The sequence below is a fragment of the Diorhabda sublineata genome, chromosome 2 (genome assembly GCF_026230105.1).
Source record: "Diorhabda sublineata isolate icDioSubl1.1 chromosome 2, icDioSubl1.1, whole genome shotgun sequence".
Taxonomy (NCBI): domain Eukaryota; kingdom Metazoa; phylum Arthropoda; class Insecta; order Coleoptera; family Chrysomelidae; genus Diorhabda; species Diorhabda sublineata.
Genome location: NC_079475.1, coordinates 32,234,059 through 32,252,349, shown reverse-complemented (window position 1 = coordinate 32,252,349; position 18,291 = coordinate 32,234,059). Strand labels below are relative to the sequence as shown.

At 30.3% G+C, this 18,291-nt stretch overlaps 2 protein-coding genes across 3 annotated transcripts; one reads left to right on the top strand and one right to left on the bottom strand.

The window, feature by feature from the left end:
• Positions 1-23: 23 nt before the first annotated feature.
• On the bottom strand, positions 24-7,785 carry LOC130453144 (uncharacterized). Of its 2 annotated transcripts, none has more exons than XM_056792751.1 (6): positions 7,518-7,785; positions 6,660-6,873; positions 6,383-6,471; positions 4,298-4,541; positions 2,723-2,826; positions 24-477 (listed from the first exon to the last, which is right to left on the bottom strand). In XM_056792751.1, the coding sequence occupies exons 2-6, from the start codon at positions 6,807-6,809 to the stop codon at positions 306-308; spliced, it is 759 nt and encodes a 252-aa protein (XP_056648729.1). In that variant the 5' UTR covers positions 6,810-6,873; positions 7,518-7,785; the 3' UTR covers positions 24-305. The 2 variants fall into 2 exon arrangements, with proteins under 2 accessions (XP_056648729.1, XP_056648730.1); XM_056792752.1 differs by lacking the exon at positions 7,518-7,785 and adding an exon at positions 7,341-7,505.
• Positions 7,786-7,824: 39 nt separating this feature from the next.
• LOC130453145 (electron transfer flavoprotein regulatory factor 1) lies at positions 7,825-12,444 on the top strand. The gene is made up of 2 exons (XM_056792753.1): positions 7,825-7,988; positions 10,378-12,444. The coding sequence occupies exons 1-2, from the start codon at positions 7,950-7,952 to the stop codon at positions 10,585-10,587; spliced, it is 249 nt and encodes an 82-aa protein (XP_056648731.1). The 5' UTR covers positions 7,825-7,949; the 3' UTR covers positions 10,588-12,444.
• Positions 12,445-18,291: the final 5,847 nt, after the last annotated feature.

Genomic DNA, 18,291 nt, shown 5'->3' with positions numbered 1-18,291 from the left:
TGGATGCCAATTAAAACATTTGATTTTTGAGTTTTGGTTATCACTTTACTCGGAATCAGAATCACTTTATATTTCCAACAAAATATATTCAAAATAATAAACGGAGCAGAATTTAATAAAAAGTAATAATATGTACATTTGGTGAAATATTTAATATATAACATTATAAATATTCACTTAAAAGTTAGATAATGATCGATTTTAATGGATTAAATACATTTTATAAAAAAGCGTGTCTTTATGGTAAAAAAGATACTTAAAGTTAAATCAGACTTTTAAAAAATACGTTCTACTCATTTCATTATTCAATTTTTTCTGAAACTTCTTAATATTGGATAAATATTGTGTAATGCTTCTTTAATATCTTCCCTGTTTTTGGCACCAGTAAACACAATTTTGCCATTAACGTAAATTAGGAGTACTAATCGTGGTTTTACCATTCTGTACACTAGTCCAGGAAATAATTCTGGTTCATAACTGTAACATAAAATAGAATATTATATAAAAATGTCATATGAAAGAATCTTGAAAAACATATCAGAACAAAATACATAGATGGATATAAGGATAAGGGAGGAAGAAATCTAACAATAGTGAAAAACATCATATATAAAATTGTAACCTTATTAATGACATCTCATGTTTCACTAAATGAAGAAACTGTAACTTTTTAACAAGCAATAAATCATATGACTCATATTGAATAAAAATTAATTCACTACACTTTTATTCAAATAGTTGTATTTCATTGTAGAACGTTTTCATATGATTATTAAGCTGTTCAAGTTTCTAAAACGACACTAAATACCAAACTAGAAATAAAAAAAAGTCTACTCAAATGCGGAGAACATAAGATTTCTAAGCTTTTTATTTTTGCTTGAGATCTCAAATAAATAGTGATATAAAATAACGCAATTTCCCATCTATATCAGTTAATATCCTAAGTTAGTTTTTTTAGATGAATGTGATGGTTTTAAACCGCATTCTTTAGTATTTATAAGGTGTTTCTAAATTCATGCGACCAAATCTGGAATTGATTGCTCGTATGAAATTAAGATGGGTCTTTTCTATATCAAAATTTCCTCAGCCCTCTCACCTTGAAAGTGGTGACTAAAATTGAGTTTTTATTTTTTTATAAAATTTCAGTAATACTTAAAACTTGAAACTATGTAATTTTCGTGCACACGCTAAGGACTAACCATGGGTATTGTTTTCAATATTTCTGATACATTATAAGGGTGTGTAATTAGAAACCATTACTTTATTTCATATCAACACTTTTTATCAAGATGAAGTTTTATAGAATAAAATTATAACTTCAAATCCTTGTTTTATTAAAAAATATTTTTTATTCTTAATTTTTTCCCAAGCTGCACAGAGAAAATACTATAATTTCCACTTTTAACAAATACAGGATATAGCCATCCTAGCTAGGTTTTAATTACAAAGTTTCAGAATGGTAGAGCTGTTGTCACTTCGACTATTCATTTACCATGTTTACTTAACGTTTTTTCAAATTGCAGGAGGCTGATTTCAAACACTGTTATTGATACTTAAAAGTTTTTGGGTTGTTAGTTTTGTGTTATCTTTGTATTGTAACATATATACAAACGCTGAAATGGCCGACATGCTTTTTATGTATGGTATGTCAAATGGTAGAATAATCAATTTTAGATGAAATTGATGTACACATGTATACAAGCACTAAAAAAATTGCCACAACCTAAATATCAACCATTTATCTGTGTTTTAAAAGAGAAGCAGTTATGTTTACCAAGAGATTTTCCCAATGAGTTAGATTTGTGAATGTTTAACACGAGAAATGCGACAAAATCCTCAATTTCAAATCAATAGCATGAGGCTACATTCATGAATTTTGGTTAGAGATGGTTATTTCCAGCATTTATTATGACATTTTCCGCTTAATTTATTAAAAAACGTACAAATTATTTTTTTTTCTTGAATATTGAAAAAATATCTATGGTTAGTCCTTTTTGCGAGTGCACGGATATTACAGAATTTCAAGTTTCTAGCATTACTGAAAAAAAAAACTCAATTTTAGTCACCACCTTTTAAATGTAATATCTCAAAAAGGGGTGGGCTGAGAAAATTTTGTTATAGGAAAGACCCATCTTAATTTCATACCAGCAATCACAAATTTTGTCGCCTAAATTTAGAAACACCCTGTATATGATATGAATATTTATCGAAGCTTGTGAACATTACCAGCCTCAGCTGGTATACTGTTCTCTTGGACAATGTATGGACAATAGTGGAATAATAAAAAGGTAAAATAAATATATTTAATACATAGAAGATATTTAGTGAAAAACAATAAAATAAGGAAAATAGTAAGATGCTTGAATGTCTGTGGAGATATTGACAATTCTAAAATTCATTAAATTACAGTGTAAAGATTTGAAGCGAATGAAAGAAAATAATTTAAAGCTGCTAGGATAAAAACTTTCAAAATATTTTTGAGGACAATACACTTCAGAGCATGAAAAATTGCATACAAAAGTTTGAAGTTGATTCGATCAAAACAAGATGTGATGAAGTTGGCAAACAATTTGCAGTAAAATCAATTTACTATTGAGTTACAGCAGAAAAGTATAAAAATACGTATTCTAGAATATATTAGAAATACATCAAAAATAACAAACATTCTTAAACAAAATAAAACTTTTGATAGCTACAAAATGGAATTAAGTATCTAGCTTACCTACTGAATTGTCCATGCATCATATTTAAATTTTCTAATTTAATCGGAAACCGTAAATCACATGTTGCTACTAAGTTTTGTACTTTGAAGTTGGAAAATTTTATCTATAAAAAATAATATTAGAATCTTTTTGATAATCTACAGCAAATTACGTTTTATGGAATATATAACTTAAAAACTGAGTAAAACTTATGATTCACTAAAATTAATCTATCAACAAAAAATGTATTTAAACATTGACATAAAGAAAATGCTGTATGATTTTTTGGTGTTTTCACATTTTAATCATTGTGGTGTAGTATATGGACAATGCTTAGACAAAAGTGATAATCATAAACTTAAAAAAACTCAGAACTCTTGTTTAAGACTGATTTACGAAATCAGGCGAAATCAAACAATCTCATATAAACTAAAAAATCTGGGTTAGTTTAGTATGTACAAATTTGCAGTTTGAATTTTCGCTACAAAAGTACAACAAATTACCAGAATATTTTCACACAAAAGATACTTATAAAACATCATAAAGAAATATATAAACATGTCACTCTATAGTAAGTAATTGGATATTCCCAATTATTTTGCAATGCATTTACAAATAAATATAAAATACTGTTGAGCAATAGTGAAGGGAAAATAAGAAAATATTGCACTTTATGTTATGTATTTACTGCATTTTGTACTTGTATGTTTTAAAAGGGTTAGTGTGGAAGAATTGGATAATCAACCTAACACAAACTTTTTTTACCTTCTAATGTAATATATTAATGTTTTGTTATTGATGGTAATTAATTAATGATTTATTATTATCATTAACTGATTGGGATAATTTTTATCAAATCATATGGATAAATCATAATAGGAACAAATAATTTTCCGCCCCAATGTACCTTCTTTTGCTAGTAATAATTCAGAATTCTCGTCTAATTGTGGTCAAAACAAAAATAGTTTTTTAATGGGTACTATATGGAGCTTTGCTATCAGGCAAGATCGAAGGATCTCTCAGCTATTAGTTTACATTGAGAAGTTATTGATGGTCAACTTTACTTGGTACTGCAGTATATTTCAAGGATTTTTACTCCCTCTCCTTGAAGGAAACTATATTGCAAATGACAATACCTGATTTCAACAGGATTTGGTTATAGCTCATGGCTAGGAAAAATGGCAAGGTTTCCTGTTTCCCAGAGAAAAACATCTCTTCTTTAAAGCTACTTGAAATCTAAAGTTTATGTCAACAAACAAAAAACCACCTAAGAATGAAAGGGAAGCCATCAGAATCTAAATACCAAGTGACTCTTACACAATACGGTGCAGACAGTAATTATCAAATCCAAAGACTTGCAAGTGAGGATCATCATTTAAAAGACTTAATATGTTTGTAGGTTTTAAAATCAGTCCATTTTGGTTTGAACCAATTGTACAAATCACAGGTTAACTTTTCATTATTCAACAACTGAGATCATAAATCCATTTAATACTGAACTTATTACCTACAAGATTTTGCTATACAGATTAACTAATTAATAAATTATACAGGAATTTAAAATTTAAATTTCTTTTCTTATAACAGCTACTTACACTGAATCCCAATTTTTGTATAATCCTCGCAAATTTTTTTGAAGCAAGTAATCCATCATATTCATGCCTAGCACCTGTACAAACAATTTTTCCTGATCTAAAAATAAGTGCTGTAGTTCTTGGTTCTCTTAATCTCATAATCACTCCATGAAACCTTGCGGGATTGTACTCAGAATTTCTTGTTCTAGCATTTATTGTTTCTAAATCAAGTGTTGTATTCAAGTCAACTGTAGACACACAATTTCTAAAAAGAAAACATCATTATTGGAAGTAGTGATATTTTAAATTGATTTTATATCATATTAAACTCTTCTGTCTGGACTTCAATATTAGAGGCTTGTAACCATAAATGATTCATAGGGGATAACTATTTTCAATCCATCATTACAAGTGCTATAGCTTCAAACGCCATCTTTTCCAATCTCTTGTAATGACCATCCATTTTGCAGCACCAATCTTTGTAGCATCTTGAGAGTCTCTGTCTATCCATCTTAGCCTTTGTCTCCTCTGCCTCTACTGCCCGTTAGTATGGCCTCAAAATTCTTTTTTTGGGCACGCTGTTGTCGATGTATGCTACATGTTGTTTTTACTGTATTTCTGTTTCCTGATCCTCTGTATAAGTTATAGAGCTCAAAGTTATATCGCCCAACGTTGTTTACTTGGACAGCCCCATAAATTTTTCTTAATATTTTTTTTTTGAAGGTAGATAGTAATATCTCATCCATTTTTGTTAGTGTCCAGGTTTCCGAGCCATAGATCAGAACTGATACAATTAATGTCGCAAAAATTTTGATCTTTGTACTTCTTGACTCGTTTTGTGTTAAGTATTTTGACAGTCCTAAATAACATCGATTGGCAAGTATTATATGCCTTTTTATCTCTTTACTACCAATTGTAATATTTTGACCTCCATTTCTTTCGCCACAGTCATGAACTTTGTCTTATTCGGATTGATTTGTAGTCCCATATTATTTGCAGCATGCTCAAAATGTGCAAAAGTTTCTTTTTCTTTTCTTATGGTTCTAGAGGTCATGTCTATATCGTCTGCATAGATAAGCACCTGTGATGATTTTTTAAAGATAGTACCTTTAATGTCAAGTTCTGTATCTCAAACTACTCATTCCACTGCTAGGTTGAGCAGAAGACAGGCCAGCACGTCACCCTGCCTCACACCTACTGTTGTCTTGAATCTCGAGTCTGAGAATACATTCTGTATTTTAACATGATATACCACTTTTGACATTTTCATCTTTGTCAATCGATGTAAATGTGGAAAGTGTCGATATTGTACTCTTAGCACTTCTCAAATATTTTTCAACTCATTACACTGAAATTCATTCTTAATCATAATATGAATCAAATTGAAAGCTATTGGTTTGCATAGGTGTATGCGTCATGAGCTAAAAAGACAAGATATTTATCAAGCAGTTTTCTGTTTTCCTGAATTGTTGCATAAGATTAGACTGCAGCCACTTATGATTACTGTCAATATCTTCGAGTTACACTCTTCCTTTTTTGCAGTTATGATGCATATTTGAGATAATTCCACTGTTTCTTAAAGTATTTTTGTTATCTCTATTATGTTTGCTCAAGAAACCCAATGATAAAACTACTAAAAGTAACCTAGTCCCAAACAATCATAGACCACCCACAATGTTAACAAAGATTACAAGCCCTGAAGCATTTAGTTTAAAAAATTCCAAATTTTGATTTGACAACTCAGAGGACTTTTTTCAGGTACAGTAGTCCAATTTATTCTATTCAGAATATTAATTGATATAAGAATGGTTTCGAGCCAGGTTTAAAATATGAACTGAGGATTCTTGTTTTGAACTTATTTTTATTAAAATCAGAATATATAGAATTATAGATTGAATGAAATTGAAAATTGAATTTATGGACATACCATTATTTAACAATTTATAAAAGTGGAGAGTAAAAAAATGTAGATTATAAATTGAATTTTTGTAATTCTAGACTATAAAATATCATTATATATTACACTATTTATGTAAGAAACTTAATTTTGATTATAATCTGCACTTTTTATAGGCATAATATTTAAAACTACTGAATTGTACTTACTGTAGAGTGATATTAGTATGGGGCTCGCCAACAGCAGAGGCTTGAATAGCTACATTAATTAGAGAAGGATTTGGTTTTATCACAGGTACCTGCAATAACAATTTAATAGCGCAAATCAATAGTTGCAATGAATTTTATTATAAGAAACTGCAGTTGAGACACGAAATTATTATACATAAAATTGAATACAATGTGTAACTTTTATTGAATTGTGTAAAAGGGTAGAATATTCTGAAATTCTGCACGAAATTTAATTAAAATATAAATTAATACTTACCTGCGTAGTGTTTACAGCATTAGCAGATGTTGAGGGATTTTGTGATGCAATGTTCCAGTCAGGAACAGGAACAGCTGGAGTAAACTTTGAAGGAATCGGGTTATTGAGCATAGCTTTAAGGTGTACATCTGATTGTTGTTTTATTTCCATTTTACCAAGAATCTCAATTAACACGAAAGAATATTTGTTAATACCATTATAAGCTCAATTGGTACTAAAATAAAATTGATGTTATCTTATAGTAGACTCAAATATTTTAAACGAAAACACCGCTGTATGGCTAAGATCAAAATTAAATCAACCTCTGTTCACTCTAATCTGACGTAACAGGGTGCATTCCACAAAGCATTCACGGTGCCTAAAATACTCTTTTGGGCGTTCCACATATCGACTACGATCACTGTGGTTGCATGACGTCATGACTAACGTTCGATGACCATTGTCAAGAAGTGGGTCCAAGTGAGGTTTGAAAGAATTAGCGGAATATCCGAAACTTGAGAAACGCAGATTGTAACCATGAGAACCTATGTTATTATTTGTTATAGGATATTATAAGACTTTTGAAGCATTCTTGTGACACACTACCAAATATTTTACTATCACCGCAGAATATTTTGAATTTACTTTAATGTAAATCAGTTAAGCACTCCACTAACTCCACTAAAAAATTCAATAACTTACAAATAATAACAGTATCTTAAAGATTTCGCTTAATTGTTTCTGTTTTGTCATTTCTTAATATTTATCTCAACGCTCAAAACGCTTTGTAATCCATTTCACTTGGGTTTACGATTACAACGCTTGGACTAAGTGTGTGAGTGCTTGGTGGAATGGACCCAGACAGACAACTTGATTTACTTTTTAAATTCAGTCAGTTGTCAAATAAATGTGAGGCATATTTATGTTTCTGTATCAAATTTATTGGTAATTTATTATAGTTCTTGTTAATTCTACTTGTCTTCACAAACTGATGATTTTAATTTCAGTTAATAAGCTAATGTTAATTAAATTCATAAATGAATTTTAACCACTGATTAATCTAATCTAATCTACATTTTAATAAACTGCGCTGGTACTGGTTAATGAACTAATAACCGTTCAGAGCAAAGTTGTGCGTAAATAATATTTTGGTTATGAGAGAGTTTTTATTTATCTAACCTACCTTTGAACTTTTTCCGAACTATTCATTCAATTTTATTCACCAGATTTTAAGTTAGTTAGAACTGTCTGGTATGTAGCTGGCACTTAGATTTTGTTGTAAGATTTGATAATAGTTAAATTTTGGATATTATGTCGCAAAGAAGTCGTGTAATAGATTTATATAAAAATGTAAGTACATACTAAAATACTTAAATTTAACTAACCGAATTATAACGTATTGTTTATTTTCTAATCTAATACTTATTTTAATCTCATATATAAATAAAGGAAAAGGTTTTTCTGGATGTATAATGTATTGCATAACTACTGGAATTTGTTTTGTCTACATGTAGCATAATGTAAACAAATGTTTGTGCCTTAAAGATCAATATACAGTTGTAAACAAATTTTCAAAGCAGCAAATGGTATCTTCATTATTTTTTCACTGCTCTGTTGATATTAACATTTAAAATATACTTATTTTGGCGTACATTTTAATATTATAATTACCTAGAAATAAATTCTTATAGTAGAACAAAACACTAATATGTTCATCAATAAATAAGATGGTTTCGAAAGTACAAGTTTACATTCAAACACAGTATAAGCAAGAAAAATCCACCAAAATAAGAAAAGAACTTTTGATTTCTGTAAATTCTTAGTTTTCAACAAATGTATTTTTTACATAGAGGATATATTATTTGCTTTTTGTTTAGTTTATTCAAACTAAATTGTTTTTATTAAACTTTACAAGTGTGGTGGTACTTTGTCTTGTTTTTTTTTTAATTACGATGTGTATTCGGCATTCAAATTATGGAATCCTCTCCAGAACGTGTTGAGTTTGTAGAGAATGTGTCAGCAAATGACTCCGCTAGGGTTTTACAACAGCTGCACAATGGTTTCGTCAGCTGAATGGTAGTTGATTCTGATTTCTCCTTGTGAAATCATTCTTTTGAATACATCAGGCAACTTTTACTAATTAGTCTATAAAAGTTTTCTTCATAAATTTCTTTGATTTCAATTCATTAACGAATACGTTCGACAGTGAAGTTTAGACCTATTTAATTGTAAGTAATCACTTAATTTATTGAAAATACGTGCTTTAAATAAACTCCTGGATAAAATTAACACATCACTCATATTTTTCTTGATATCCTTTTCTTATTGATAACTTTCTGTATGACAAGTAGACCATGAACCTTGGGTGACAGTTGTTATTTATCTATAGTATCACATAATCTTGTTTATCGTATCGAACCCCGTTTTAGACTAACACTGTGTTAACATTTTCTTGAAAAGTGCCAATTAAAGCAAAGTTTCTGCTAGAAGCAAGCTATAAATTTTTTATTACATCCATGTTTAGAAGTTCATTTGGGAGTATATCAATTAAAAAAATGAACCGCCAAAGAAATTTGTCAATAGACGAGGCAGTGCTAGCATCGACTCTTCTGAATGAACGATATTCAATGCGATATGTTGCTGGTTTGTAAAGAAGACATCATTCCAGCATCAGAAGGAAAATTAGGTGACATAATGAAACGGGTTCGTACCATCAAAGACCAGGACAAGGGCGAAAACGGTGCACTAATTAAATTGATGATCGTTTTTTGAGACAACATGCTCTCAGAAACAGGAGAGTTGCCAGCAATCTGTTAAAAAATGGATTATCAGATTTTCTAAATATCGATATATCGTCTCGAACGGTTATAAGAAGCATGAAGCAGGGTTAAGCAACAGAAGACCAGCCTAAAAACCCTTACTTACTAGAGAACACAAAGCTCAGAGATGAAGTTTTGCAAGACTACATCAGAATTGGACCATCAACTGTTATAAACAGGTTCTGTTCTCCGATGAAACTGGAGTTAGCTTTAAAGCTCCAGATGTGAGCGTGTCTGGCGAAGACAAGAAGAAAGGTTTGCCGACTGTAATATCTATCCCAAATTTTCCTTTTGGAGGTGGTAAAATGTTTTGGGGAGGAATTTACTTCGATGCTTGTACGGAATTGGAAATACGTACGAGGTCTATGACTGCCCAATATATCTTATATAACATTATTGTAGAACATGTAATGCCTTTTGCTTTGTTTGTTAGGTCTAATTTTTTATTCATACAGGACAACGCTTGTGCTCACTTGGATAGACAGTTTATTGTCTACTTACATTATGCCAATATCCCTTTATTAGAGTGGCTACCTATCAGTACGGATATGAATCCTATAGAACATCTATGGGACTATGTCAAAAAGAGGATTCGAAATCATAGTTCCCTTGTTTCTAATCACAACCAACTCATAGAGGTCGCTATTTGTAGATGTTCATTATTATTTCAATGTAACTTGTTTTATTTTGTGTTTATATTGTAAATATTTAGATGGTGCGTTAATTTTATCCAGGATTTTATTTATAAATCAGAGCTCTTACAAATTGGTTCAAATGTAAGCAGAATAGTATTGAACATAAAGAACATATTTGTTTTTTCACTATTTTATCAAAATTGTGGATAGCAGCTTTTGAAACTAGAAATAAAATGTAAAAAAATGATCCTTTTTAATTTTTATTTCATATGAATCAAATTTTAGCTTCTTCATTTGGGTAAAGATTGGCCCAAAGGATATAATTTCTTTCGAGAAAGACTACACGCTGCTTTTTTAAAAAATAAGGATGAAAAGGACGCCGAGAAAATTGAAAAATTGATTTCACATGGAAATTTCGTCAAGAAAGAAATTGAAACATTATATGTGTTGAAAAAATACAGGACGCTTAAAAGACGATATTACGATAATAATTAGAGTATGGTAAAAGCTAACCTAGACTTGTTCATAAATATAAATATATAGAGTGTTCCATTTTGACGTCACTTTGGTGGTTCTATAAAACTTATGTTTAATTTGTGTCATACACTTTATAATGATAATTTAAGGAGTTTCTTCATGTTAGCCAGAACTTTTTGGGATTCAAAAGGTTCGAATTATCCTTACGTCGGTTTGGAATACACACAATTATCATTACATAGAAGTACTCAAATATCACCATAAAGTTAATCCGTGTACAAATTATAGCTTTTTCCAAAATTCCTGTTGTTCAGGAATCCATACTAATTCAATATACTTTTAAGGTTAGAAACAATATGGTCATGGCTCATTTTCTATATTTCATAAAAGCTCTTTTCTTCTATTGATGTTAATAGCATATAATTTAGATTTTAGACATTTCCCAATCTAACTTGGTGGTACTGCGGCATTATAACTACCTATCAGACCAACGATTATACCAGATTGCATGTATGGAAGTTTATATGATTTGACCAGCTTTATATTGCTTGAAATTGTTTTATTTCATCTTATCGATAGCGTGTTGGATCACTTTAGACTTAATTGATTGTACAGAGTATACGACTGCGTATGGAAGGTCGAAAGTTAAGAATATCATAATAATGAAAACGGCAGATGCATATGTAGGCAATCAAAAAACCATGTTAATGAAAATCAACAATCTCAGTGCTGTGTTTAGGAAAGCCTTACAATATGACAGCCGAAACTACAACGGTACTACTATAAACGAAGATTCCTCGGTGACTGAGAAGAAGTTTTGGACGGCGATTAAATCTAAAACTGTAGGAGAATGACGAAGTGAGCATATTGAAAACCAAATATTATTCTTACTAGTCAAAGTCAAAATATATAGTCTCGTCCAATTAGAAGAAAATGATTATAGTTATTTTTTTTAAACCAGAACTTACACTTTCCTATACATTTTACTTTCAAGCTTACAAAATATCACTGATATTACTTGCAGTTTAAAGACAATTTTGGTACACAATATAATACAAATTTTTTTCGATTGTTCTGAAGAGAAATCGTAGTTGTTTTGAGAACAACGTGCTACATTCACACGTCTTATTTGCCACTCAGAAAGAAACACTGCTACTACCGATAGAACTGTTAACAGATGCTATTGACACAGGATTCAGAGTCAAACATCAGGATATATGATCAAACAGAAGTAATTGAACGATATTCAGAGCGATTTAGACATGTATCAATGAAGATAACATAAAAAATAAGCGTCACGAAACACTCAAAATAGAAGACCATTAGAGTGATCATTGGACTTTGTTCTGTTGGCACGAAACTCCAAATATGGGGGGTGACAACGGACAACTATTGCAAAGTATACTGGAGAAGAGACGACCGAGCATTTGTTCTGTCGGTGCCCTACCTTGATGAAAAAAAGACGTCAAATGCTGAGGGACGACACAATAGGTTTTCTTCAAAACATAGCAAAGTTAGAAATACAAAAAGTAAAACACTTTATTATGGGTCGAAAATGCTTAAAAATAAACTATAAAAGCTGAAAAAATAGTAGGTGGTTAGCTAGTTAACGAAGTTTCCAAATCGTCGAAATTAAAGACATAGAGATTTGTTGAAACCACCAAAGTGATGATGATATAAGTCTAAGCCTTAAAAAATAAAATTTAATTTAATTATGTAGCAAAAAATAAAATTTATATTCTCAACACTGTATATTTTCTTTGTTTCATGGATATTTCTAGATATAAACCTCAGGTAGGTTCAAAATATTTTATTAGTTAAATTGTTAACCATTATGTTCTTAAAAAATATAAATAAATATACGCGCAAAGAATCAAAAAAGTTTTAATTAGTTAAGTTAATTTTTTTAATTCCGAAATTCAGATTTCAACCCTGCCACCATGTAATATTTACGAAACTTTTTTTTCATTGAGTGAAGGTAAATGTGAAGGCGCGTCCCTCGAGCATCGTCGCGAACAAGAGCACCTTGGAAATCTAGGAAAAACCATTCAGCTTAGCAATGGTATAGGCGTTCCGATTTTCTTATACAAAGTTAGTTACATCTTTATTGAAGTTTTTGTCATCTGAGATGGAAGATGTAGGAGAAGCCTACGTATTTATGAAACAAAGAAGGAAAAGATAAAAATATGAAGGGTATTAATACTTCATTGTCAATTGTTAAAATCGCACTCTATAAACAACGAAGTTTATTCTGAATCATGTCCTCGGCTGGCACTAAATTGGCTATAGTCTATTTCTATGGACAATAGAGTAATAAAACGGAATTTCTGATCCAAAGCTTATTACGGTCATTTCAAATATTAAAGGATAATCTAGATATTTTTTAAATTTTCATAAATTTACATGGACTAATACAAGATTTTGATCTTTTATTTATTATTATTAAAGATTGAATAGCTATATCATAAGATTTTTTAACTTGTTAATAATTCTACAAGTGAATCGACAACAACATGAAATAAGTATAATTATTGGAAAAAAATAGAAATGTGTGTTATTTTCTGATTTATGACTTTCATTTATCATATTTTAAATTAATTTTATCCTCTCGACCACAGGGTTCTATCCACTGCTTCGCCAAGTCTTTTGTTCGGAAAGTATTTAATACCTGTTTTTTTTTTGGTATTTCGATTAGTGTTTTTGAAAGTACTATAATTTGAAAAAAAATTGTAATATATATAATAGCCGCTAAACACAAAAATATACGTATACGCCCAGGAAATACGTACAACTCCAACCCAATCTTAATGATCAAGAAAACATTCTGATTCCAGCGTGACGTCATGCGCGAGGCGTGTCAATTTTGAGCTGACAAGCCAACATACCAGTGTATGTGCATCGTGCTCTTTATCTCTTTTTAGTTCGTGCATTTTCAAAGTGCAAAGCTAGGGTGGTTGACTTATGTATACATCTGTAAAACTCAAGAAAATATAACATTTCTAAAAAGTACTCAAACAACTTTTATTGAAGGGAACAGGAGAGCTCTCAAGAGTGTATTCGCAGTAAACTGTGAAATGTTTCTAACAATGGATGAAAAGCGTCTAAGGAGTGTTTATATTTTAACATTGTCATGAATTAAAGCAAGTAAATGGTGTATGGTAGTTTGCGAGGGATTACGAGTGTAGAAAATAAGGATTGAGGATTAGCTTGATACTTCAGAAACCATATACTTGAAATTTATTTATTTTCAATTATTCACAGTTTGATATTCATTTTAGTAAGTATGAATACCAAGTAGGTATAAGAGGATATTATATTTTTACTAGCTGCAAACGTTGTTTTGTCATATAAATTATGTCTAAGACATATTTGTTTAATAAAAATAACTAACTTTAAGTGTGTAGGGATGTACTTATACATAATCGAAAGCGTTGTAAACACTGAAAGTATGCATTGTTTAGGTTATTAAATTATTCTTCATTAAAGTAAAGAATATATTTCAAATTACAATTCTTGATCTAAACATCAAAAATAATTATATTAATTATGCAAGGACATGCCACAAATAGTTGTCCAATAACCACTTTAGAATGAGCGTCATATTCAACATGAGGCTCATACTGGAATGCTAGTGGAAGAAATAAATCTGACGTAAAGGGTCGAAGAACTTGTTGGCGTTGTTGGTCAATTCCTTTACGTCTGTTGACTATAAATCTGCACATTTCTCTTCTTTTAAATTGTCTATGTTGATTTCGTTCATCTCGTGCCTCTTGCGATTGTTCGCTTGATATTCGTGCTCTTATATCTTGCATGACTCTAGATTTGATTTTTCGACGAATCAAATTGATCCATAAATAAATCAAATTAAAATTCTTATTTATGAAAAACAGTGACTTAATCTTGTATTTTTTTGCTTATTATTCTATTTACCTTTCACAATAATAAAACACGTATATTTATTAAACACACAAACGTTTCGGTTTTGATTTACCACTATTTGCAAAAAATATTAAATACAATATGTACAGGTACGATAATGGCCGTTGTTGGTGGGAGCTCCCAACAGGTGTTTATTTACATGATGGTAAAAAGTCATGAAAAAATAAAAATAGAAGTCTTGCCAAAAAAATTAAAGTTTATTATTAACAAATAAAAAATAAGAGTTGATCGTAGTAGGATAAAAATTTAGGGTTGTATGTATCTTCTCATGTAGAGTTGAACTTCGTTTCAGTTTGTTTTATCGGTCTCGGCTTACAAAAGGATGTATAGATGAATGTCACAATATTTTTACGCCTTAAAGGAGCTGAAAAAGTAAATATGAAACCAAAATAAACTATGGTTAGTTTTATTAGGTATAAACAGCGAGCAAAACTTCTTATAAACCCTTCTTATAAAAATATTGACGCTCCGACGTGTTTCGGTCTTCATCATAAGAAGAGACCAAAAATCATAATGATTTATTGAAAAAACCATATAAAAATATAAAGAAGAAGAAATTTAACAAATATTATATAGTGTGCTCATAAAGTAACTTGTTGATATTTTCGGGTTTAAACTGTAATCTGTAAATTTGTGCATCCAATCGAAAAACTGAATTACTTCATGATGTTAGTAAAGGTTTGTAACATTATTAACAAGAATAAATTTCATCCATTAAGAATAAGGCTACAAGAATTATCTGAAGATGAATATGATTAAAGAACTGAATTTTGTCAAATCATAATGCAAAAGATAGATGTAGATCCTTTAATATAAAGCAACGTTTATTGTAAATGGTATAGTTAAATAGTATTAGTAAATAGCTACAATTCTAGGATCTGGAATAATATAATGTAATCTTCTTGCGGGAAACAGAAGGATTTTGGAAAAAAAAACTATTTAAGTATTATCGGCACTATTTATTATTATCGACAGTATCTGGAAATCAAATGGTTCCTGTAGTAAGGATTAAAGTTAATAATAATTTTAATGATATTTAGTTCAATAAGCTAGTGCATCACCACACTTTATGTTTGCTTTATCAAATTATGTGAATAAATAACCAGTAGATCTTCCGATTTCTTTATATGCGAAACACAAAACTGGATAATTCGTATGAAGTGAAAAATAGAATTGGGATTGCAGTCAGTCAATTACCATCTAATTAAATAAGATTAGGGAAGAAATGGGAGAAAAATTTCACTAGGTAATGGCGCTGATCTTTGCAAAATGGAACGTAGGGACATGCCACGTCGTGCGAAGTGCGAGAAGAAGCGGCCTCTTACAGATAGCAAGGCAAACAAAAAGTCAGCTCGACTAATGAAATCGTACATTAAGTGTCTTCCTGTAGACTTACAATGTATATATAGGGTGTTATGTAACAAAATTCAAAAAATGTTTGTTTTTATGAAATTAAGGTGGGTCTTTCCTATAACAAAATTTCTTCTAGCAACCCATTTTCGAAATATCACCTTTAAAAGGTGGTGACTAAAGTTGTGTTGTTCTTTTTTTTCTAAAATTTCAGTAGATATAGAAATTTGATCGGCCAAGGGTATTCTTTTAATATTCCTGTTACATTATAAGAGGGTGAAATTAGCAGCACTTACTTTTTTCAAGATAAAGTTTTGTGAAATAAGATTAAACTGAAAATCTTTGTTTTATTGAAAAATACTTTCTTAATTTTTTTTCAAAAACCAATACTGCAGTTAAAAAAACACTAAAATTTATAATTTTTTTCAATAAATTCAGTGGAAAACAGTAAAGATGTAAAAATTAAATACGATTCATAATAAATACTGGAAATATCCAACTCTAGCTAAAATACATGAAAGTAGCCTGCGTATGATGGATTGCCGTACAAGTTCAAATATTTGAGATGTATTTCTTATGGTGTCGTGTAGACTAATGATTTAAGGTAACCTCATGAACAGAAATTATAAGGATTTAACTCTGGAGATCGAGGAGGTCAATACTGAAGCCCTTCTCAATCCATCCAAAGGTTGCATCTAAATATTGCCTAGCAGTCCAACTGAAATGTACTAAAGCACCATCGTGTGTGAACCAATTTGTTTGATATTAAGTGCGACGTCTTCAAGTAGTTCCTAGAGATCATTTTCGAGAAAACTGGTGTGAGAAATTCCATTTAATGTCTGAGGCAGAAAATGTTGCCCGATTAAATTATCCCCCAATGTACCAATCCATACGTTCACGAAAAAACATTTTCAAAATGATCTTTCATAATCTCATGGGGATTCTCGTCTGGCCATATAAGGAAATTTATCATAGATAGATACGAAAAATATGCCTCATCCGTAAACAATACATTATTTAGAAATTTAGGATTTTGTCGCATTTCGTGTGTTAACCATTCACAAGACGTCTAGCTTGTAGAGAATTACCATGTGTCATACAAAATGCCTGTAGGCCAATTCAGCTTTTGTAAACATGCTACAATACAAAGATAACGCAAAAATAATAACCTACAAACTTGAGTAAACACGGTAAATGTATTGCCAAAGCATAGTATTCTAAAATTTTGTATTTAAAAACAAGATAGAGGTGGTCGCTTTCAGCATTTATTATGTGTCATACTACATACATCTATCCTGTTTTCCACAATTTATAAAAAAATTATAAATAATGGTGTTTATTTTTTTTTCTCTGCAGCTATTGGTTTTAAGAAAAAAATTAAGAATAAAAAATATTTATGTATAAAACAAGGATTTTAAGTTATAATTATATTTCATAAAAAAGCTTTCGATATGAAAGAAAATGAGGGTTGTTAATTTCATCCCCGTATAATGTAACAGAAATATTGGAGAGCCCTGCGAGTGCATCAAAATCAATAAACAGAATTTCAAGTTTCTAACTCTGTTGAAATTTTAGAAAAAAATAAAAACCCAATTTTAGTCACCACCTTTTAAGGGTGATATCTCGGAAAGGGGTGGGCTGAGGAAATTTTGTAATAGGAAAGACCCATTTTAACTTCATACGAGCAATGATCTCCTGAATTTTGTCACATGAATTTAGAAACACCCAGGGCCGGATTAAGATTAAGATTAAGGAATTCGAAAACCCGGAAAAATTCACAAAATAATATCAATAGATTTGTGGTATCAACACATCAAAAAATACAGAATGATTTCCAAATGATCGGGCCCTCTTGGACCTGGGGCTCGGAGCTATAGCCCCCCCAAGCCGCTAGCTTAATCCGGCCCTGGAAACACCCTGTATAACTAAATTACATTCTAAATTTATCTCTCCAGTCTGCTGTATTTATATGTAAACTCTTTTCTCGAAGAGTTGATTTACTAAGAATTTCTTGTACATTCAGAAAAATTTTGAATATTTGACACGTTTAGTAGAATGTATAAATCTTATGTTTCGTTAAAAAAATAAGGAAAATTTACAGGATGATACTATTTAAGTTCAAAATTTTTCAAGGTATAAAAATACACATTCTCTCTTCTCATATTTTTAATCTCGCTTTATCTTTTTCTTTTATTTTACTACTTAATATAATTTATCATTTTGATTCGAAAACGTAAAACGCAAAACTGAGCGCGATTTCACAAAATAACTGCTTTGATACATTACACTTCCGTACAAACACCTTTGAAGAAAAAAGTAAACTACCGTCTGGATATTGAGTTAGTTCGAGCAAGAATGATAAATTATATTTTCTGTATTCTTTTTAATACACTTAAAGATGCAAAAGGGCCGTTTTGGCGCCAGTTATGTCTT